This window comes from Eptesicus fuscus, chromosome 15 (genome assembly GCF_027574615.1).
Source record: "Eptesicus fuscus isolate TK198812 chromosome 15, DD_ASM_mEF_20220401, whole genome shotgun sequence".
Taxonomy (NCBI): domain Eukaryota; kingdom Metazoa; phylum Chordata; class Mammalia; order Chiroptera; family Vespertilionidae; genus Eptesicus; species Eptesicus fuscus.
The window spans coordinates 64,412,852-64,437,053 of record NC_072487.1 but is presented as its reverse complement, the minus strand read 5'-3'; the positions used below and the strand labels follow the sequence as shown (position 1 = coordinate 64,437,053).

At 41.5% G+C, this 24,202-nt stretch overlaps 1 protein-coding gene across 2 annotated transcripts in view; it reads right to left on the bottom strand.

The window, feature by feature from the left end:
- Window positions 1–24,202, bottom strand: part of C5 (complement C5) — an 86,563-nt gene that overhangs the window by 5,340 nt on the left and 57,021 nt on the right. Inside the window, exons 28-38 of one of the 2 annotated variants that reach the window (XM_054727018.1) lie at window positions 22,883–23,054; window positions 19,744–19,949; window positions 17,122–17,274; window positions 14,187–14,253; window positions 11,621–11,698; window positions 10,605–10,656; window positions 4,687–4,789; window positions 3,532–3,606; window positions 2,830–2,935; window positions 1,479–1,562; window positions 104–193 (exon numbers count right to left, since the gene is read on the bottom strand). In XM_054727018.1, the coding sequence (XP_054582993.1) occupies window positions 104–193; window positions 1,479–1,562; window positions 2,830–2,935; window positions 3,532–3,606; window positions 4,687–4,789; window positions 10,605–10,656; window positions 11,621–11,698; window positions 14,187–14,253; window positions 17,122–17,274; window positions 19,744–19,949; window positions 22,883–23,054 (1,186 nt within the window). Of the gene's footprint in view, window positions 1–103; window positions 194–1,478; window positions 1,563–2,829; window positions 2,936–3,531; window positions 3,607–4,686; window positions 4,790–10,604; window positions 10,657–11,620; window positions 11,703–14,186; window positions 14,254–17,121; window positions 17,275–19,743; window positions 19,950–22,882; window positions 23,055–24,202 lie in introns of both variants that reach the window. The other variant, XM_008152129.3, reaches the window with a different exon arrangement.

Sequence of the window (24,202 nt, the reverse complement as noted above, 5' to 3'; positions counted from 1 at the left end):
GTATCCATATAATCACTACATAAAGTTATTGGTCTTCCTAACTGATTTTGTATTCATAAAATGTCATGTTTAATGGAACTATATATTAAACTTTTGAACTTACCGTATGCAATCTCTGGTTTACATGCTGTTTCTTTTCTAGTATCTGCAGAGATTGTCAGATCCAATTCTGGCTGCATTTGTCCACAGTCAGCTGGATTTTGTGAAAAATGGTAAAAGGTTAATGCAAGGAAACAGACACTCTCTATGGGAGTAAACAGTGTCCATGAGCCCTGAGACAATCAAATATAATATTATAAATACCAGATTCTTAAGACCCGTCTATTTTCTCCTCTTCCATGAAGTGAAACATTACATAAAGCAAAAACAAAATAAATAAAAACAAACTCTTGAACATGAGACTTATTCTTAAAATGGATAGTCACTTCACATTCAGCTTTTCAGAAATGTAGATGCTTCCATTGAAGAATGGAGGACATTTTCCCATTTTAAGTATAATCAAAAATCCCTTGAAGGAACAAAATGATAACTTCACTGATTTATAGATATAAAACGATGCAACAAGTACCCAAGAAATATGTACATCCTAGAGGCCCAGTGCACAGATTTGTGCATGGGTAGGGTCCCTCAGTCTGGCCTGTGCCCTCTTGCAATCCAGACCCCTCAGGGGATGTCGGACTGCCGAGGAGGAGCCCCAGCTGGGGCAGGGTGCAGCTCCGCTGCCGCTCATTATGGCCCCCTGCTGTGCCTGCTGCCGCCACTGCTACTCGGTGGTAGTGCTGCCATGGAGGCGGGAGAGGTTCCCACCACCACAGCTGCGCTCGCCAGCCGTAAGCCTGGCTTCTGGCTGAGTGGCGCTCCTGCTGTGGGAGCGAACTGACCACCAGGGGGCAACTCCTGCATTGAGCGTCTGCCCCTGGTGGTCAGTGTGCATCATAGCGACCTGTTGACCGGTTGTTCCAGTCGTTCGGTCACAATGGTCGCTTAGGCTTTTATATATATAGATGAAAGATTTAGAAAAATAAAATAAAACCAAACCAACCCCTACCCTCATGGAGTCAGTTGATTATTTGTGAGTTCTGGGTCTTTTTCTTGGCCAAGAAAGCTGTCTTGGATTTATAAAAGATTGAATGGAGAATTCATTGACTGGGGAGGAACAAGGGAAAGAAAGGGGAGCCTCTATTCTGTTAGGTTGTGGACCTATTACATGAGGAAGACCAAGTGAAAAGTAAGAATTTCACATCCTGTTATCCCTCTAATAGTGAACAACTATCTGTACAGTAGAAAACATCAGGTTGTTCAGAAGTTGTTGAGAAGTACCTTTACAGTGCTCAAGGCATCAGCTTTCAATGGTCAGAGATTGCATTTTTATTTCTGATATACCACTGTTTGTCAGATAGCTTCTCCCAGATTAGCCCCAGATTATGAGTGGCTGCTTTAAACAAGCATACATCCTAAACATGTTAAATGACATTTACCTTCTACACATTGGCATGTTGCTCCTTCACAGACTTTCTGAAGTTGGCTATTGGATGTAGTATAAAATATGGTGCACTTTTTATCTGTGGCAATGAAAGCATGGTTAGGAGAGGAGGCTTGATCAGTGTACAACACATTTACCACCCTGTGAATCTCGCCCATGGTGTCTTGGAGATCACCAATTCCAAACCCTTCTTTTTGTAGGTAAGGCTCATGGTGGTTAAATTTTGAATTCCTTATCCTAGCATGGCCCCTCAAAATGATCTTCCCTTTTGTGCTTGAAATTTTACTATTCAATATTCATTTCTTAGAATGAAAATATTTGGTGCTTCCATGAATGAAAGGAAATACATTATGTTAAGTGAGAGTCTGTTGAAAGAATTGTAATTGTCTAGGCTGGAGAAGAAAACAAGTGTGTGTGTGTGTTTAACTCTGAAGGGGAGGAGGGGTTAAGTATGTTCTATGTGATTTCAGTAGTTAAAACTAGAATGAATGGGTGTCAGAGTTTGGTTCACTCTAAAATTTTTCTATGAAGTAGAACTGTCCAAAGTGGAGTCATCTGTCCCGTGAATCAGAGAACTCTCCAATCACTTAATATTCTCAGAAGTGGCCAAATGTGGATCATTCATTCAACATTTATCAATACACATTATGTACCTGACACTGTGTTAGATACTAGGGACACAACAGATGAAAACATTGCATCTGGGCTGGTGAGAAAGATATGCAAACAAATAACTACAATAAAATGTGAAGCTGGCAACTACTCTAATAGAGTTCTCTGCAAAATATAATGAGAATATAGATGGAGTAGAAGTTGATTCTGAGAGAATTTAAAAAGTTGTAGACTAAATGGACTTCTCTAAAAAGAAGAGGTTCAATGAAAATGAGGCAAAGAATTTAAAAGATGGGAATAATCTGCCCTGGCTGAAGTTCTCAGTGGTTAGAATGTCATCCCATGCACCAAAGGGTTCCAGGTTCGATTCCTGGTCAAGGGCATGGGTTGCTGGTTTGATCCTTTCTCCCTCGCTCCCTCCCTCATTCCCTTCTTCCCTTCCATTCTCTCTGAAAATCAATGGAAAAACTATCCTCGGATAAAGATTAACAAAACAAAAACAAAAACAAAAGAACTAGGAGCAAACTAATCCAGTTATTTTTTTAAATGAAGAAATGAAGGGCCAGAAAGGTGAAATGATTTGTTCAAAGTCATGCTGTAGTTTGTATGTGTAAGTTGGGACTTTTGTGAAGAGTGAGTCCTTGGAGAGGCAACAGGCCTCTAATGGATTTTTAATGGTTCTGTAATAAATACAAAGTAGTCCTCTGAAGAAATTTCAGAGTAGAGTTGGTTACCTGGTCTGTGGTATTCATACACCGTGAAAGTAGCAGGATTCAGAAACCCAACTTGAAAAAATTCAACTATCCGAAATCGAACACAAAGAAACTCATTGGAAGGAATCTGTTTGGCAAATTCAAGGTTTAAGAAAATTATGAGAAAGAAGAAACTGATAATATTTTAGCTTGTTCATTTTGAATAGTAACCCTATATAATAAAAGTCTAATATGCTAAGTGTCCTGTAATCCAGTCATCTGTTCAACCAATCAAAGTGTAATATGCTGGGGTGGGGGTGGGGGCAATGGTAAGATATGTACACATAAAACTTAATTAAAAAAAAACAGAAAACAAACAAACAAACAAAAAAAACAAAGTGTAATATGCTAATGATATGTTAAGGCCGCTCAACAGCTCGCTATGACATGCACTGACCACCAGGGGCAGACACTCCAACCAGTAGGTTAGCTTGCTGCTGAGGTCTGGTCAATCGGGACTAAGCGAGATGGGCCAGACACACCCTGGAGCCCTCCTGAGGTCCCTCCCTGGCTGGCCAACCTCCCATGTCCCTCCCTGGCCCTGATGGTGCACCAGTGGGGTCCCTCGGCCTGGCCGGCACCCTCTCACAATCTGGGCTGAGGGCCCCCCCCCCCCCCGAATGCACAAATTTCGTGTGCTGGGCCTCTAGTAGTAAATAAAGAATGATGGGAGGTGGAACTTACTGAATTCAGTTGCAGAATAACATGCCCATCTTTGATTTGGTAGTCAGTTAATAGTTGATCCACCCCTTCTACAAGCTAAGGGAGGAAAGAGAAAAGCTTGAATTTAATTTTATGATCTTTTTGTTTAAATGCATTCATCTGATAATGAGATGTTAGATAATGGTGACATAAACCACTATTTAAAAAAGTGGGGCTCCTCCTCTTGAAAAAGTTGGAACATGCTATCACAGGCATGCACAGTTTTTGTGCCATGGAAATATATGTCCTCACTTTGTTAGCATAGATAGCAAATTAGTTAGAAAAGGGAGCAAATGGAATCAGACATTAAGCCTGATTCACTGGGGAGCTGAATTGGACATTAAGCCTGATTCACTCTCAAGCAGGAAGGTAGCCTGGATTACTGAGGGAGGGATAAATAAGGCAGGGCACTAGGCGCATACGAAGTAGAAGCCAAGATGGTGAAGGGAAAGGAAAGTTCATGCACAGTAGAAACTAGATGACTGCAGAACTTTGGAGCTCTCGCAGTAGGAGCCAAATGACACCATAAAGGGGTGGAGTCTAGCCTGGGAAAATCTGGGGAAAGAATCAGGTTGGATAAGGGCATGAAATGGCAGAAGATCCAGGAAAGGAATTAATTAGGTAGAGGGACCAACCCAAGCCTGGGAAAACCCAGGAAGTAGATTGGATAGATGAAAGCAAGCCTGCTCCTTCTGGAAACCAAGAAAATATATGGAAGATTATCAAGGACCTTGGAGCAGTTGTTGTTAGAGCCTGCCTACCCTCTACATCAAGCATGTCAAACTAGCGGCCTGCAAACAGCATGCCTTGTTTATTTGGCCCGTGTTAGCCTTGAGTTTGACATACTTGCTCTACATCCATGAGGGCTTGTCGTGTCCCTTCACTCCAACAAATCTTGCCACTATTAAATTTCTCCCACACGTGTGCCTTTGAAATTCTTTTCTCACTGCACTGCAAGAACCCATTTACACCAGCAACAACTTCACTGAAAAATCAAAACCTAGGTAGGTTGTTGATTTGGAAAGAATATTCTGGGTGATTCTTTGAAAGTGAAATACTTGAATTAGAGGAAATATCTTTGTAAAATAATGCAGTAAAGAAAACAAAGAATTCATAACAATATATAAAAAGATTTACAGCTCTTAAGTCTTCTGTGTTTGCATTGACTCCAGTAGGCAAAGAGATATCCATCACTGCATGGGAGGACCCGGATGATGATTCGTCTCCCCTGGGTTTGTAGCTAAAATAATTAGAGATTATAAAATGGAGTAAATAAATAGATAAGATTCTTTAAGAAAAGGCTATGTGCCTTGGTAGGCTTTCATTTTCAAAGCTGGATCTCCACTATAACATATGCATGTCAATCTCTGAATTTTTAGTTTCAAGAGGCCTTTTAATAATCTATATTAACTCTTTACTCACTTGGACAATAATCTCAATAGAGCTGGTAGAATTAATAAAAACCATTCAGTCCAAGCTCTTAACTACATGAGGAAACTGAGGATGAGAGTAAGGCACTTGATTGAAGGTCAGTTACATTACAGCTTCACCTCAGAGCTGCATTTTAGTTCTTTATCCAACAGAGCATATTCAAAGAAGAAAATTAGTTGTATATTGTAAAAAGACTCAATAAGCATGGTCAGGAAAATACTGGAAGGAAATACACTAAAATGTTATCAGCTATTATTTATGCATTGTGAGATTACAAATGATTACTTCTTTTCTAAACTTTTCTCTATTTTCTAAATTTTCCACAATAGGCAATTTATTTAAAAAAAATATATGGTTTTTTTTCCATCACTATTTATACCTTCTATGCCCTTTTCCACTTCCATCCACCTCCCTCCCACCTCTGCAATCACCACACTGTTGTCCATGTCCATGAGTTCTCTTTTTTATTTTCTTTTTTTGCTCAATCTCCCCACCAGAGATGTCTGCCCACTCTCTATGAGTCTGTCTCTATTTTGCTTGGTAGTTCAGTTTGTTCATGAAATTCCACATATGCGTGAAATCATATGGTACTTGTCTTTCTCTGACTGGCTTATTTCACTTAGCATAATGTTCTCCAGGTCCATCCATCCTGTTGCAAAGGGTAAAAGTGTTGGTAAGGATGTGGAGAAAATGGAACCCTTGTGCACTGTTGGTGGGAATGCAGATTGGTGCAGCCACTGTAGAAAGCATTATGGAATTATCTCTAAAAACTAAAAATGGAACCACCTTTGTCCCAGCAATTCCACTTTTGGGAATTTATCCAAAGAAACATGAGACACTAATTCAAAAGAATACGTGTACTTCTATGTTTTTTGCAGTGGTTTGTACAGTAGCCAAGATGTGGAAGCAGCTCAAGTGTTCATCAATAGATCCTATCTAATAAAAGAGTAATATGCAAATTGACCATCACTCCAACACACAAGATGGCTGCCCCCATGTGGTCAAAGATGGCTGCCCCCTTGTTGACACAAGATGGCCACCACAAGATGGCCAGCAGGGGAGGGCAGTTGTGGGCGATCAGGCCAGCAGGGGAGGGCAGTTGGGAGGGACCAGGCCTGCAAGGGAGGGCAGTTGGGGGAATCAAGCCTGCAGGGGAGGGTAGTTAGGGGCAAACAGGCTGGCAGGGGAGCAGTTAGGCATCAATCAGGCTGGCAGGGGAGTGGTTAGGGGGTGATCAGGCTGGCAGGCAGAAGGGGTTATGGACAATCAGGAAGGCAGGCAGACGAGCAGTTGGGAGCCAGCAGTCCTGGATTGTGAGAGGGATGTCCGACTGCCCGTTTAGGCCCGATCCCAGTAGGGGGTCTCAGATTGGAGAGGGTGCAGGCTGGGCTGAGAGACACACACCCCCATGCACGAATTTCGTGCACCGGGCCTCTAGTAAGTGTATAAAAAACTGTGGTACATTTATACAATGGAGTACTATTCTGCCATAAAAAACATTTTAAGGACTATTCTTTGTCTAGGAATTGTGCTTGTGGAAAATCTAAGGAGTAAAGCAAAGGGAATAAAAAGGAAGATTTGCTATTTTGTGGTGGGTAGTGGGTGTTCTGGTAAGAGAGAAAAGAACACTGAAATGGGGATTCAGGAAACTTGGGTTTTATCCCAGTTCTGCTGAGAGTTTTTCACAACCATCTTCCCATTTTAGAAAGCTCATTTTCTTATTTCTAAAATTAACTATGAAGAAGTATAAACTTGTGTTTTAAATTTATCTTTAAAGTTCCAAAGTTTTAAGCAGAGTTAGAAGATTAAAAACAGAGCAAGATGGTGGGTCTGAGACTGGGGACAGGGACATAGTGAATGTGGTTCTGCAAAGATTGAGTTTTAGGCTCTAGCTTCACCTCGAGATGCTTCAGAGGTAGCTGGACATTCAAGAGTGGAGCTTGGGCCCTGACCAGGTGGCTCAATCGGTTGGAGCATTGTCCCATACACCAAAAAGGTCGTGGGGTTGTTTCCTGGGCAGGGCACCAACCTAAGTTGTTGGTTCCATCCCTGGTAAGAGCACACAGAGGAGGCAACAATCAATTTCTCTCTCTCTCTCTCTCTCTCTCTCTCTCTCTCTCTCTCTCTCTCCCCCTCCCCCCACCCTTTCCTTTCTCTCTAAAATCAATAAACATATCCTCAGGTGAGGGGTGGGAGGAAGAGTGGAGGTTGGAAGAATAGCCAGGATTAAAAGAAGAAACTGGGAAACCAGTTTTATAAGAGGGAAAATGAATTGATCTCACATAAAGGAATAAGTATAAGTGAAATGGGAGGTATTATTTGAGTTAGTGAGTTGGCAGAGGATCTCTTGTCCCCAATCACACTTCATAGCGCATATAAGAAGCAGACCCTATTTAAAGTTCTAGGTGTAATATTTACCATAATAATTTAAAATATTATAAAATTTCTGGCTTATAAAAATTTATAATTCCACTCCCCACCAAGTTAACAATTTAAACAGAATATAAAGCAACTTGGGATGTAATATGACATCTGGACATGTCCCTAATTGGGTGGGTGAGTGTCACCAGAAGCAGAGAACTCTTGCTCACAGATGCAAATACTCTGTCAACAGGATGGAAAGGGGCCTCTTGAAAGGAAAGTTTCTATGAAAAGTTGCTGGAGCCTTGATGACTGATTACCATGGTGACGGTTTCAACCACAGAACAGAAACCTTTCTTTTAAGAAGCCCTTTGCCTGCTGCCAAAGACAGCACACTTTCCCAAAGGCATTTTGTTCCAAGAGAAGGAGAGAAATAAAATCCCTTTTTTCTTTCTTATGAATGCAACAGAGAGGTTGTAAAAAGCTAAGTACACGGAAGAGGCCCTCTGAACACAGAAACTGTGTGCTGGCATTTTTTTTTTTTTTTTAATCAGGAGAGAGAATATTAGGAGGCAAAGAATTCTTCACATGAATCAGTACTACACAGTTACTTATCCAATGTCACTTCAGCATCACAGAGCCAAAAGCATATTCCAGCTGGCTTTTTTGAACATTCTGTCCCCAGTTTACAAAAACCAAACTATAGAATATTCAACATTACATCTCTATTTGCTTTCTTTTGTGTATTAACAATCTGGAATTAGGGCTCCTGTCAATGAATGCAAACAAATGAGTTTTTGATGAGAGCCTTTTTATACAGGGTGGGGCAAAAGTAGGTTTACAGTTGTGAGTTAGTAAAAGACAGAGTTTATTCTTATATTATTATTTATTAATTATTGTATTATTTCCATACAAACAACTATAAACCTACTTTGCCCCACCCTTTATATAGTAAAGTTGGGAAACAGAACTGGAGGACACTGAGCTCTGAGTATCCAATATCCTTTCTTCTCCCTCCCCTCGCACCCCTCTTCCCCCGCAATATCCTTTCTTTACAGAAGAAGCCAGAGAAGTAAGCTGATTTACCGAAGGTCACTTCAGCACTTCATGGCAGAGGCTGTCCCACAGGTATCCAGCTCCACTATCAGAGAGTGCTTCTTGTGCCCACTCTAGGGTGCCCCTATAGGGTCCTGTGCATTGATTCTAGCTCTGCCCAGAACGTGTTTGTGCACACCTCCCAGTGACAAGTGTTATGGATTTAAAGACGACTGTGATCACACCCCTTCCACAGAAGATAAGTACCCAAGAGTAGGAATGGCAGTTAGGAGGAATGACGCTGCCTGGGAAAGGGTTATCTTAATGGAAAGACCTTAGAGAATAAGGGAGGATTGTTGGATGGGGAGTAGAGATTGGCCAAGAAAGGAAGGAGGGATTGTGAACAGGTAGGCTGGTGAAGAAATCCTGAGAAGAGAGTGACTGGGTTGGGACCACAAACACAGGTGGGAAATGCCTGGGAAGGAGGAAGTGAGAAATAATGTGCTGTTCCTTGAGATCAGTGGTCTAAGATTCATTGATTAAAGGAGGTGATTTAGATACTAGACTGGGTGTCCTGGGTCTGGGTTTTGAAGCCCTAGCTCAACCTCTAACTTTTTGAGAACTCGGCAGGTTAGTTCACCTCTTTGGGTCTCAGCTCTTTGTTTCTAAATTAAAGGTTGTATGATGTTCTTAAAATCCACTTCAGCTCTAATAATACAACACTATGGAATTTCTAAGTCACCTATACTGAGTGCTTTGACATCAAGTAAAAAGAGCCCAATACCAGTAGAAATCACTTATTGAGAATAGGAAGAGTTTAGGAAACAGGACATAACAGGAGGTACTAAAGGCTGATGAAAAGAAGAGGGAAGAAGCCTGTCCTGGGTCTGCCACTAACCAATTATTTAAACAAGTCCTGGCTCTGCCACTAATCGATTCACTCTGTGTGATCATTAAAGAATATATACATATTTTAATAAGCAATTTAGGATGGTGGGTGTGGTAAGGAGAATAATGGCTCCCAAAGATGACCAGCTCCTAATCTTTAGAACCTGTGAATTGGTTACCTTACACAGCAAAAGGGACCTGCAGATGTGATTATATTGAAGATCTTGAGATAGGGAGATTATTTTGGATTATGTGGGTGGTCCCAACGTAACCACAAGGGTCTTTTATAAGGAAAAGAAGCAGGAGAGTCAGAGGAAATATGATGATGGAAGCAGGAGTCAGAGTCAGAGAGAAAGACTGGAAGATGCTGTGCTCCTGGCTTCAAGGATGGAGGAAGGTGACCTCTAGAATCTGGAAGAGAATTCTCTTTTAGAGCATCCAGAAGGAATGCAGCCCTGATGACACCTTGATTTTAGGACTTCCAAACTTCAGAATTATGAGAATAAACTGGGTTGTTTTAAGCATTAAATCTGTGGTAAACTGCCCAGCTGGTGTGGCTCAGTGGTTGAGCATTGACCTATGAACCAGGAGATCATGGTTTGATTCCCCTGTCTGGGCACATGCCGGGATTGCAGGCTCGTTCCCCAGTGGGGGGTATGCAGGAGGCAGCCTATCAATGATTTTCTCTCATTATTGATACTTCTATCTCTCTCTCCCTCTCCCTTCTTCTCTCTAAAGTCAATAAAAATATATTTAAAAGTAAATTTGTGGTAAATTGTTACCTAGCAGCAATAGAAAACAAACACAGTGGCCAATTTAGTGGGCAGATAAGCACAGCATCAGTGGTTCTCAACCCTGGCTACCATTAGAATGACCTCCGTGGGTGAGGTTGGATTTTTGGATAGTTCTACGAGCTCTCCACCTGTCTTCTATGTGTAGCCTGAGCTGAGAACCCCTGGCTGATACTGGCCAGGGATTTTGCTGGGCGAATGTGATCTTTCTAAATAAGGGAGTAGGAGCTGCTTATGAGAGAATCAGTTTCTTTTCCTTTTCCTAATACTTACATCACCTCTCTACCTTTCTGAAAGACAAAAAATAATAATAATAAAAATTAGAGTGTTTGAATTAGAAAATGGCCAAAAACAGGAGGAAAAACTATATATGAGCAAAAAATGAAACTGGTCTGTATAATAAATAGCTATTTAAAAATACCTGTTATGTTCTACATTTGAATAAGTGAACAACTTTGCACTTTAAAATTCAAAAAGATGTAAAGCAATAATATAATGGTAAATGTGAGATCTTGAAGTCTACAGTCCCCTCTGTGGAAATGCACTCACCTGGCACATGCTACTAGGCGCTTGTATTCTGAGGTGTCTCTGAAGTTGGATGCTGTCACATACAACAAACAAACAAGCAAACAAACAAAAAAGTGTTTTTAACTGTTTTTAACTCATCTGAACAGAATCATTAATGAGCAGGTCTCTGAACACACTTAAAAGTTATTTGTGATTTGGAAGTTGGCACTTGTAATGATTTTAATGAAAATTCGTGGCTACAGACAATACCAATAAGTCTTTAAATCAGAACAATATGCTGCTCTCAAATAACTTATAATTTAAGGAAGGAGTCATTTAAGGTAAATATGTATTGGTAACATGTTTGGGGGAGGTTATAGGTAGGAAAAGCAGATGCCTGGATTTATGGGTAGTTGGAAGGTTTCATGTAAGAAGAGGCCTCTGAGCCACTCAGGAAAGCCATCAGGACAGAGGAGTAGCACACACCCTAACCCTGGGGTCACGCTTAGAGGAGGACTTGAGTGTGCATGTGGACTTGCTTTTGGACTGAAAGGGAGAACCAACCCACCAGAAGAGGGACATGAAGACCATGCATAGAAAAAGGGTACATTAATAAAAGGCCATACGTACTGGAGAGGCCAAATTGAAGATGGAGGCAGAGAAATGTGTATTTGTCAGAACCATTGGAATACAGAAAGGGTAAGGGGTGGAATCCAATAGGATGATAGGGAAATTCAGGGTCCTAGAATGGAACATTGACACTAAAGTAACAGAAATTCAAATATCTGAAATTAGCATTCTTAAAGAGTAAATTAGTCAAAACAATTTCTTGATCAATAGCGCATACTTTTAGTTTAGCTATTAAGTTACTTAATATCAGTTTCTAACTTTTATTAAGGAGTTACTTGTATTATAATAAATGGTAGTAATGTTTACTCTGATGTCAATTTGCTAAAGAATTTGATGAAGAAATTTTTATTTTGGGGCCAGTACATTTTCCTATTCAGGGAAGCTCTCAGACACTCTGTATGCTTAGGCAAAATTATATGCTGTTTTACCGTCAATATCCTGGGCGTCAATTTTCAAATAAAAGCTGCAAAATTCCTCAGAGGTACCAATTTTGTGAACCACAGTTGCTACCTGCATTGGGACAAGTAAATAAGATTATATTTAAAGTGGGAAAGTGTAAAAGGTATTCTGGTAGGACTGCTGTTGTAAATGGGATGCTTGAAGTATCATTTTCAAAATCTAGTGCAAATGGTGTACAATCAAGACCCATTTCCCCAGCAGCTAGACTTCTGGCAAACTCCACAACCTGAAACATAGCTGAGAAGCCCAAATTAAACAAAAACTGGCCAGGCAGAATCTTGGTCCAAATTCCAAGCAGTTCAATCTGAGCAACTCACTCTTACTAAGATGTTCATCTGTGAGCTTGTACACTCCAATTTTACATATAACACTGCAAGGAAGTGTGGTTTTCTCCTTGCCCACATACCACCATGGTAAACAAGAAATTATGGGTGTGAATGGATGGGCAGGTTTGCTGCCAGAAGTAGGTTTACTGAAGCAACTAGAAGTGACAGAAAGTGGACAATCCATCCCCTGCGCATGCAATCTGATAAACAGTCTTTGAAAGAATTAATGTATCTTATATAATAAAAGGGTAATAAACAAATTGACAGGACAGTGGAATGACCAGAATGCCTGCGGCCTCTCCCCCTGGCTGGTCCCGCCCCTGAGCAGGTGTCCCCACCCCAATCGGGGGCAGAGCCGGCTGGAAAACCACCTGGCTCCAGCCAGCCCCGCCCCTGAGTGGACACCCCCACCCTGGTTGGGGGCGGGGCCAGCCAGCAAACTGTCCATGGCCCCTCCCCCTAGCCAGCCCCACCCACGGCCCCTTGCCCCAGCCAGATTGCCCCCAATGGCCCCCATTGGGGGTGGGCTGGCTGGACCCCACCAGTGCATGAATTCGTGCCCCGGGCCTCTAGTCTATATATATAAAAGCCAAGCGACCAAAACGACCAGAATGACCGGTCGCTATGACGCGCACTGCAGCCGGCCAACCTCCTGTGGCCCCTCCCCCTCCATCGGCCCACCCTGATCAGGTCCTGAATGGGGGCAGGGGCGGTGGAAAACCTTCCATGGTCCCTCCCCCTGGCCAGCCCAGCCCCGATTGGCCCTGATCGGGGCGGGCCAGCCAGACCACACCCGTGAACAAATTTGTGCACCAGGCCTCTAGTTAAAGAGAAAAGCATAATTAAAATCATTAATAGAATGTTAATTTATGCTCAGAACACATATTTCATTTTATTGTAGTCATTTAGTGGCAAGTTTTCCTAAGCTGTTTATGAATGTCTATGTAGTCTATGGCTAAAATAAAAGAAACTTAAGCCCTTACATCTACACTAATAAAAGAGTAAGATGCAAATTGACCGTACCTTTGCGACACCCACCAGCCAATCAGGAGTGAATATGCAAATTAATCCAACAAAGATGGTGGGTTAATTTGCATATGCAGGCTCCGAGCGGCCAGGGGTGGGGCAGGACACTTGCGTCGTCGCCATGGCGATAATGCAGGCATTCTGCACCACCCCAGTCGCTCTGGGCCTCTGGGCAGCATGAGAAGGCGGAAAGGTGGCTCCAGCCAGAGCGAAGGCGGTGCCAGAAGCCAGGGGAAGGAAGGCCTATTCTTGCACGAATTTTCATGCATTGGGCCTCTAGTATATATATATATCAATCCCCAATGATGCTGTATAAATAAGATGTGACTATGTTACTAATCATAGAAAACATGTATACATGTGTGTGCATATACATATGTAAATATAAGATTATATATGTACAATATACATATACATATGTACAGATAGTCCTCGGGTTACACTGGACTTGACGTATGTTGTTTTGTGGTTACGTCGCCATCTCCCATTTATTTATAAAAAAAAAAAGTTCCGTCATTGCGACGTATGTACATATGTGCTTTATGTTTTTTATTATTTATTTACCCCAAGTAAAGGTCAGGAATTGTTACCTTTCTTTTAAAATTGTTTTAAAATTGTTACCTTTCTTTTAAAAAGGTCAGGAATTGTTACCTTTCTTTTTTTTACTGTTTCATTTCATTAATGCTGTGTATGTGTTCCATGTAAGTGACGTAGGTGCTTATGTAGGTGGGTTCCAACTTACAGTGAAAATCGTGTTACGTCACGCTGTAGGAACGATCTCTGACGTAACCCAAAGACCTACTGTAAGCACAAAATTATATATGTATAATATACAGAGTGGGGCAAAAAGTAGGTTTCCAGTTGTATGTGAAACAGTTTATTCTTGTATTATTACTTATTGTTATATTGTTTTCCATATAAGCAACTGGAAACCTACTTTTACCCAACTTTGTACGTATAATTATATACAGACTATATACTTACAAGGTTTGAAAATAGCCTTTTTCAAAAAGAAATTGTGAGGACAGTTACTAAGATATCTAAAAAGAATTAGATAAATAAATCCTACTTCAGTCATATTTACCAGAGCACAGATTTTTTTTAACTTTGTGGCAAAGTCCCTATTTTATTTTACTTAATGCAAGCACATAACTCCCAAATAAGTCAGTTCTCAATGAAATACTTACATGCACTGTAGCCAAGCCACTGCTATATCCACTACGGACAATGAGGTCATCATTGAGAGGCACCTAGAAAGGTGGATGGAGAAAGCATGCTTTCTTTTATTATTTAATAGGGAGGGAGAAGAGCAATGAAAATAGTGAGCTGACACCTGCCAGCTTCCTCTCTCAAAGCTCTTGTGAGATTAAATGGATAAGGCATTGAAGATCCTATGCACATAGTAAAAAATCTTGGAATTTCCTTTCGCTTCTACATGTAAATAAGGTTTCTAAAAGAGCCTAAGTAAGTCATCAACACCAACATGTCAGAAGTCACTTTGGTTACATTGTTATTTTTTTATGGTCTGGTAAAACTGGATCTTCACCTCCTTTGCCAACTAAATAAATACCTTTCAGTGCTTAGCATCCTATGTGCCAAAGGAGATCCTTTTCATTAGCAAGAACAGGGAACCTCAACATAACTCTAAAGAAGGTGTAATCTATCTTTGCCCCTCCCACCTTCTGCTTTGCACACCTCTTTTACCTCCCAATGGTTTGTTTTCTCTGGTCTCTGTTAATAGAAACCTTGGCACCTCACCCAAACTCACTAGCAACCCACCCAAGCCTGCCAAATCCTTAGGTGCTACTGCTCTTTTCCCCACTCTGCTGGGAGGAGACTTGAAGACATGAACTGAGTTAGTTCTCCTTCCAGAGGAAATCTATCATACAAATGTTCTCCAATCTGTGCAATGTATGGGAGAGATCATTTTTGAGCAAGAGGCCTGAAGAGTTGGTTCTTTGCTCACTCCAAGGCTGCAGCCAACCTGCCTTTCCCTTTACCTATCACCCTAGAGTAATAGGGATTCTGTGTGAATGAAAGGTTGTCAGCCCTTCGTCAAAATTTTAGTAAATGTAGGTCAATAGGCCAACTTTCTTGTTCTCCCTGATGGAATATGGCAGCATTTACTGGAAAGCCAGTAAATCAAGATACTGCAAGAGAGAAGTGTTCTATGGACAAATAAGTGACAAATAAGTTTGGCAAATGTACACTCTACTGTGCCCATAGCCCATTCTTCCCCAGAATCACCACACTTAGTCACATACAGATTAAAGACAAGGGAATCCTGTACTAAAGAACTTATTTAACTTCATTTAAACTAGAGTACCCCACCAAACATTTTTTTCATATAACACATTTTAGGAAATGCTGGAGTAGAGAATTCCAAACTACTAGATAAAAACAGTCCAGGTTTCACACAAAGGCAGCATGATGAGCTGAGGTTTAAATTAGTTTAAGATGACAAGAAGCCTTTATTGGCATTATTCCTCTAAGAGAAGAATAATTCCAGCTACCTCAGATGGTGGTCTACCATGCTCTTCAGGCCAAGAGCTCCTCATTAGAGCTCAGACCCTTGCTCAGAGTGTAAATGTCTGGTGAACTCTAAATATTCCCAGGGAAAGGTTACCAAACTGAGGGCCACAACCACAAATGCCTGCAGTAGCCCAGGCACAAAGCAAGGGTGGACATAAATCAAATACATATGTCACATGACTGGTGGGGACTATAACAAATTGAAGAACGCATGCCACTGCTAACAGCACCCTATTGCTAGATCTTTGTTTTTTGCATAAGAATTTGGAAACCACGTTGAAATCTCTGAATTTTAAATGTTGGAATATGTCTATGTCTACATCTACATCTATATCTACATTCATCTTTCTATATATACACAGGGTGGGGCAAAAGTAGGCTTACAGTTGAGAGTTCATGAAACAGAATTTATTCTTAATGTTATTATTATTTACTAGAGGCCCGGTGCATGGATTTGGGGATCGGACCAAAACTGGCTCTCTGACATCCCCCGAGGAGTCCCGGATTGAGAGAGGGCGGTTCTTGGGTGATGCACCCTGGGATCAGGCTCCCTCCTCTGTGGTTCTGAGTGCGTCACCCGAGAACCGCAGCTGCCAAGTCACCACAGCTAGACAGCTTCTGCGTTGAGTGTCTGCCCCCTGGTGGTCAGTGCGTGTCATAGCTATGGGCCGGTTGGCCAGTTGCTTAGGTTTTTATATACTTAGATTAATTGTTGTGTTATTTTCAATATGAACAACTGTAAACCTACGTTTGCCTTACTCTGTATATTTGCTATGAGCTATTAGCTTTCAATTTTTACATTAAATTTTATTTCCCATGCTTATGGCTTTTCACAAACAAATTTGTGGAGAATGTGGACAGTAAGAACTATCTCTAGTTATTTGTACATTTAAGTAAAATAATCTAAAATGTGGTAATTAGAAAATAGGTACTAAAAAGCTGTATATTGGCAGTTACTATTAATAGTTTTTCCAATGTGTCCTTCTCTTTGGGAAATTGTCATAGGCTGTCAAGGTTTTTCATTTCTAAAAATGAAGTAGTAGCAAAGGACAGGGGCAAGTTGTTGGAGGACCTAAAGGTCAATTCCAATTTAGCCACAGTCTGCATATATGACTAGGCCAAATGGAACCATTGGAGGACTCCAAAATTTGTCTTCTCTCTTATTCTCCTGCTGTACTTTAGTGCATGCTATTCTCTATGTCTGGAATGTTCTTCCATTTCTTCACCTGGCTAAATTCTTTCAGATTTAACCTGCCCATCTGGATGCCTTTGACAAACTCCTCTTACTTCTCAGCCTGACTCAGGAGGTCCCTCTCTGTCTTTCCATGCATCTATCAAGGCTCATATTTTTCACTGTTGGTTTAAATGATTGTCCCCACTCCCTCCCCACATACACACAGGTTCTTTGAGCTTTACTTTTGAATCTTTAGTGCCAGGGAAAAGTAGGCACCCCTGCTTAGGACACAGAAGGCACTCATTGTTTAAGTAGTGAATAGATACATTTGTAAAACAAGGAGGGGGGGGGGGAAACATGATTTTAAAGGTCCCATCCAATTATAAAATATTATAAAACATCTTTCATTTACCTCTACTGGTCTTCCAAGGAAATTCGTCTGTGTTATCTTATAATGGTAGAAGTCACCTTTATGCTTGTAAGAAACACTGATATCCATATTCAGATGGAGTTTTTTAATCAGGAGTGAATATTCTGTCAGGCCCTCGATGGCATTAATTGTATCCTATCAACAAGCAGCAAGGCACAAAAACAGGTTTAGCTTATTTATATGCTCTCTGTTTACAAGTACCCTTTCTTATGGGTGGGGCAGTGTTTGGAGATGAAACTTCAACTGACTGAGTGAAACTGGTTAAGGGCCCCCTTGTGGAGGTGGAAGGAAGTTCTCTCCTTCCCCAGGGACAGGAAGGATGTATGGCTTCAGGTCCAGATTCTCCACAATCCTGAATGTATATGACTACAGGCAAGTTGCTCTTTGAAGAATGACTCCAACTCCTTGCATGACTATTTTCTTTTCATCCTTAGGCTTCAGCTTGAAGCCCTAAATAACCTTCCCTTTCCCTTTCTTAAGGTTCCCCCTTCCGCCCTTTAGAGCATTCATCTCAATTTGTAATACTTTTATGCATAGTTTCTTGTTAGCCTTCCCCATTGTAATGTAAGAGTCAGAGGGAAAGTATATATCTTTCCTGGCATCTATTACATTTAGTAGTAAACACATGGCAATTATTCAACAAGTATCTGTTGAAAGAGTAAATGGATGAACTCAATTTTTCTGGATCTCCTCTTTCTCATCTATAAAATCAGGAAATGTAACCACATGAGAGTTTTCAAATACATGCTATCCTGTCTGCTCATGTCCTTGGTAGCCATTGCTAAGCAATGAGTCAATATTTCCTGCTAAGCCTATAGATGTACCCAAGATGAAACACATTTGTTCCCCAGAATTAGATGATCACTAAAGTAATCCTAAAGAACCCATGTAGCTTTAAGTTTTATATACATACTAGAGGCCCAGTGCACGAAATTCGTGCATAGAGGGGGGTTGTCCCTCAGCCCAGCCTGTACCCTCTCCAATCTGGGACCCCTCAAGGGATGTCCGACTGCCCGTTTAGGCCTGATCCCTGGGGTTGGGCCTAAACAGGCAGTCGGACATCCCTCTCACAATCCAGGACTGCTGGTTCCCAACTGCTTGCCTGCCTGCCTTCCTGATTGCCCCTTACCGCTTCTGACTGCCAGCCTGATCACCCCCTAACCACTCTGCTGCCAGCCTGTTTGCCCCCAACTTCCCTCCTCTGCCGGCCTGGTCACCCCTAACTGCCCTCTCCTGTAGGGGTGATCACCTCCAACTGCCCTCCTTTGCAGGCCTGGTCCTTCTCAACTGCCCTCCCTTGCAGGCCGGGTGCCTCCCAACTGCCCTCTCCTGCTGGCCATCTTGTGGTGGCCATCTTGTGTCCACATGGAGGCAGGATCTTTGACCACATGGGGGCAGCTATATTGTGTGTTGCAGTGATGATCAATCTGCATAGTGCTCTTTTATTAGATAGGATAGAGGCCTGGTACAGGGGTGGGGGCCAGCTGGTTTGCCCTGAAGGGCGTCCTGGATCAGGTGGGGGTTCTCTTGGGGTGTGGGGCGGCCTGAGTGAGGGGCCTGTGGTAGTTTGCAGGCGGGCCACGCCCCCTGGCAACCCAAGCAGAGGCCCTGGTATCTGGAATTTATTTTCCTTCTACAATTGAAACTTTGTAGCCTGGAGCGGAGCCAAGCCTGGGGCTCTCTCCGAGGCCGGTAGCCATTTGTGTTGGAGTTATAATTGAAACTTTGTTGCCTTAAGCGGGTGGGCCCGGCCAGGGTGTGCAGAAAGCTTTGCTTCCCTGTTGCCGGCGGCAACCCTGGCCTGCTCTCTCAAGCTCCATTCTGCTGTCATTTGTTTGAATTTGTTTACCTTCTATAATTGAAACTTTGTAGCTTGAGTGGAGGCTTAGGCCTGGCCAGGGCAGGCGGAAAGCTTGGCTTCCTCTGTTACCTAGGAAACCTTGCTCTCTGTGGCTGTAGCCATCTTGGTTTGGGTTAATTTGCATACTCGCTCTGATTGGATGGTGGGCGTGGCTTGTGGGTGTGTCGGAGGTATGGTCAATTTGCATATTTGTCTATTATTAGATAGGATGCACACACTCTGTAATTGCCAAAAAAATCCAGGGAACAGAGAAGATACTAACATTTGAACTAAACTTGAATATTTATGTATACTATACAACTATATAATAGTTTTAATGTAAAACATATGTATTCAAATGAGTTTACCTTGGCAGATAAACATGTAACAATCTGTATTTCTTTCACTTTTTGTTTATTTTAGGGGAAGGGAAGATCAGTACTTTTGTCTATATGGCAGCCACTGTTTATTACATAGGATATAACATAATTGCTGATACCCTTAAGAATCATAAAGGAAGTGCTTGACTTATAGAGTCAGGAGAACTGAGTTTTTATTTTGACTCATCCACTAACTCCCTGAATGAATCTCTCAGGGTCGATTTGCTCCTCTGTGTTAGAAGGGTGTCAATGAAAATAACCTCTAAGAGTCCTTTGATTCTAGTAGTGTACTCCTCTATAGCATGCCAGAATGAACGTGAAATGTGTGGTGAGGAAGGTAGCTAATATGTTTCAGGAGGATGAGATAAGAAAAAGAAACATTACCTGGGTTGAATAAAAGCCACCTCCATACCTCTGCTCTTCAGATAGCCATTTGATGATTGGGTTAGCATAATTCAAATCATTCACGTTCAAAATGGTAAGTAAAGCATAGGCAGTGGTTTCCACCATATGTGCTGTAACAGTGTTAGGTACAGGGCTATCCAGCTGTTGATGATCATCTTTCCAAAAGCGATAATTGGATGAAATACCTAACCATCAACAAATCATATAGATTAATATGATTAAAAATGTGAATTTGACATAGCAATTCTAACATATGTTTAGCAGTTTCTTCCGACAGAGGCCTTCTGATTTCCAGAAGTTTCTTATTTTTTTATAAAAATTCCTCAAGGTGACCAATACAAAACAAGATCCCTTTATACAGTGCCATTTGTCTTTATTTGAAAAGGTCAACATGGGACGCCCATATCTTTTGGTAGCCAAGGATAGTTCTGAGACTCAATTTCCAATGGAGTAGGGGTTTTCCACCACACCAACAACCAATTCTTGGACACCTGCAGGGTGCTGGAGAATTGAACTAAACTTTGACCCTATCTACTCTGAGATAGATAACATCAAATTTCACAGGTTAAGAATCAGCCCTACAAGATACTTTCTCCGCCAATCCTCCAATTCAGATGCTAATCCCAAACCTGTGTTGTTACCTGTACATCAGACCAACTGGCTATAAACTGGAGGTTTCAAAGACCCTCCCCTCAGGTATGATTACTTTGCTAAAGCAGTTTACAGAACTCAGAGAAACATTTTACTTGCTCAATTACTGGTTTAGTATAAAAGCATGTGCCTTGGGAACAGCCAGACAAGAGATTCATGGGGCAAGGTAAGGGGAAAAGGTACAGAGCTTCCATACCTTCTCTGCCTGAATCTCTCCATGTTTACCAACCTGGAAACTCTTTGAACCTTGTCCTTTTGGGTTTTTTTGGAGGCTTCATTGCATAGTCATGTTTGATCAAATCGTTGGCCATTGATGACTAATGTAACCTCCAGCCCCTCTTTCCTTCCCTGAAGTTGTTGGTGGTGGCAGGTACTGACAGCTCCAACCCTCTAATTACATGGTTGGTTCTCCTGGCAACCAGCCCCCATCCCTAGGTTATCTAAGGACTTTCCAAAAGTCACCTCATTAACAAAAGACAACTTTATCGCTCTTAGCACTTAGGAAGTTCCTTGACAGAAAATAATTACATTCTGGAAATTCTGAGATCACACCCAAAGCCTGAGTTCATTCAGTCTTTTATTATTTACTTCCAATTTAAAGCACTAAAGGTAATTTCATGTATGCAGCACTTTTCATAAATTAGGTTCTAATTATATTTTTCATTATTGTTCTAGTAATTTAAACTTATCACCTCAAATTCTTTTTTAAAATAAATTATTTTTAAAAACTGTAAAGCATATTCAGAAACCATTTTTGAAGATTAGTGAAAAACTTGATGTGTCTGTTTAAAATTCAGGATTCCATTATTTGCATGACTTTGTACAAAATGTTATCCTTTCCACTCAGAGACTCAGGTTTGCTATATTTAGAATGAAAAATTTGTGTTTAAAGATACTTCCAGCTCAAATATTATTTGAATTAAGTTCTCTTCTAGCTCTTAAATTATATATTTTATGTTCCATATCTTACAATACTCAAGACATTTGTTTGGTGTTAGTGTAAGTATTGCATAAGTGGTTTTGAGATATGTGTTAAAATTCAGTCATTTTAAAATGATGACATAAGTCACATTTTGTAGATGGTGATAAACCTCATGTAAGATTTATTAAACTTTTAGAAAACATCAGCCAAGAGAGGGCTCAGAAGTGCTCAACCATGCCCATGCTGATATAGGCACATTGGCCAATGATCACTGTTACTCTCTATTTCTTTACTCTTGACCTATAGGAAGCAATATCTTTAGTCTTCAAAATGAAATACATACCTTTATAGCCAAACTGGTACAAGATAAGCTAAATAAAGCACTCCCCTGCTCAAAATCCTCGAATGTCTTCCCTTCTCACTTAAAGTGGAAATTAAAGTTCTAGGGCTCCCACTGGCCCCCCTGGCACCTTGACGTGAATGAGACACAGACACCCCTTGCTCAGGTGGAAGCAGGCCCGAACCACACGCATGGGTGGGGAAGTGGAACAAGGGCTGGATTTCAGCCTCAATTCATTAGCTTGCTTGAGAATCTTGTACATTGCACAACTATATACCGGAGTCCTGCATAGCTCCTGTGATGACCTCCAAGGCCCTACATAATTCCTTCACCCTTTCCTTCCCTAACCTGATTTTCTACCCCTCATCTTTCTCCTCTCCAGCCACACTGGCCTCCTTGCCATTCTCAGAGCACCAGGCACACTCCTGCCTCGGGGTATTTGCACATACTATTACTCCACCAAAAACACCCTTCTAGATGGCCACTAGCTGGCTTCCTCAGCTTACCTCCTTCAGCTTTCAATTCAAATGTCATCTTCTCAGTGAGGTTTAAGCCTCATCACCCTATCAAAAATTACAACCTTCCAGCCTGGCTGGTGTGGCTCAGTGGTTGAGCATCGATATGAACCAGGAAGGAGATCATGGTTCAATTCCTGGTCAGGACACATGCCTGAGTTGCGGCTGGTCTCCAGTAGGGGGCCTGCCGGAGGCAGTCAATCAGTGATTCTCTCTCATCATTGATGTTTCTACCTCTCCCTCTCTCTCTCTGAAATCAGTACAAATATATATTTAAAAAAATTATAACCCACCACTTCATCCTGTCTCCCTTCCCTGCTTGATTTTTCTTCATATTACCAACCTATTCACTATATGCAACATTTTACTTATTTGTCACATTGTTTCTCCTTAATGAGAACGTAAGTTTCATGAGGGCCTGGATTTTTCTTGTTGTTGCTGCTGCTTTATCCTCAGAGCCTAGAACAGTGCCTGATGCATAGGAGGTACTCGATACATATTTATTAGATTTAGGAATGAATAAATATGTACTGAATGAATGGCACTTATTACATTGCATTGTGATGGTTTGTTCCTTGAGGGCAGGGATTGTGTCTTACTCAACTTTGCATGCCCCACCTACTTCCCAGAATGACCAGATTCTATATACTTAGTAAACGCTTGCTGAAAAATGTATGGAGCCAGTCATACCTTTAACGGAAGCTTTCTTCTTCAGGGCTGAGACAATGGAACGAAACTGTGTGTGAGTTTTATCTCCCAGGGAAAGAGCATAAGCGGCAATGGCCAGTGTGAAGGTGCTCTGGGCCGAGAGGGCATTTTCAAGTAGAAATGAGTCAGCTTCAGTTAGAGCTGTGCTGATTTTCTGGAAACAAGGGAAGAAGATACCTATGTTACTTTGTGAAGCATCAACCTATCAACTAATGTGAACTAACCCCCCATGTGACACCATCCTGGGGTAGACAAGATAAGGGGTGGAAAGAGAAATGACCTAATGGAAATGGATGGTGTCTGGCAGAAGCAAATCCTTCCCAGAGAAGGAGCAGAGCATAATCTCAGAAGTGAAAATGAGGTTGTCCAAATTGGGTCAAGCTTTTTGTGCCTGAAGTCTCATCTCCCTGTAGAGGTTTTCAACTTTAGTTTCTACTTCCAAGTCACATCTAGCCGCCAGAAAGAAAAAGCAATGAGCATAGACACAGCTTTCATCAGCCCCCACCCCACCCCCAGCACAACTGAGACAGATTCACATTTTCAAAAGGAATTTTACTAAATAAAACCACAACTAGCAGAAAAAAAGTTAAGCTGCCAAAGTACTTTTTGGTCCTAAGAATTCCTGGAAAAAAGTTTCTATTACTCTGTCCTGCGACAACTAAAATAGTTATTTTGGACAAGTGGTTAGAAGCAAGTGCAGTGCAATGCTGCTAACATCTTGCCTGGCTCCTTCTCTCCCAGCTCCATCTGTGTCTCACTCATGTACTGCAAGGTGCCAACTGGTCCTCTAGGCCCCTGTGAACTGGTCCTCATCAATTATTTTGTCTCTTTAACATAAGTAACAATTATCTTGAAACAAATGAAAAACATTATTTTGCTTTATGGTTCAAGTCCTACAAATTCCCTTGGGTTTTTCCATTTTCATTCTGAATGCTGGTTTGAAGGACTTGACTAATTTACTTTTGATTTGTAGGCAGGAGTGCTTAACCTCAGCTCAGGGACCCGTCTCTTCCCACATCAGAGATTCATCTGTTACCCCTTTGAATCTTTTATGTTGATTCACTTAAGTGAATCCTCTCCTTTCTCCCCGCAGCTTCCAAGAAATGAAATAGCATAAACCAAAGCAGCAAACATGCTGTTGTGTATCCTCAGTAGTTCCATGATATAAAGTGCTTCAACAATAGGTAAGAGTCATATACATATCCTAAGATTTGGCAGAGGTAAGAGAAGGAAGATGGGATGCTGGGTCATTCTCTCATCACAGTCAGAAGTTATCAGTTCTAATCCCAGCTCTGTATTTCA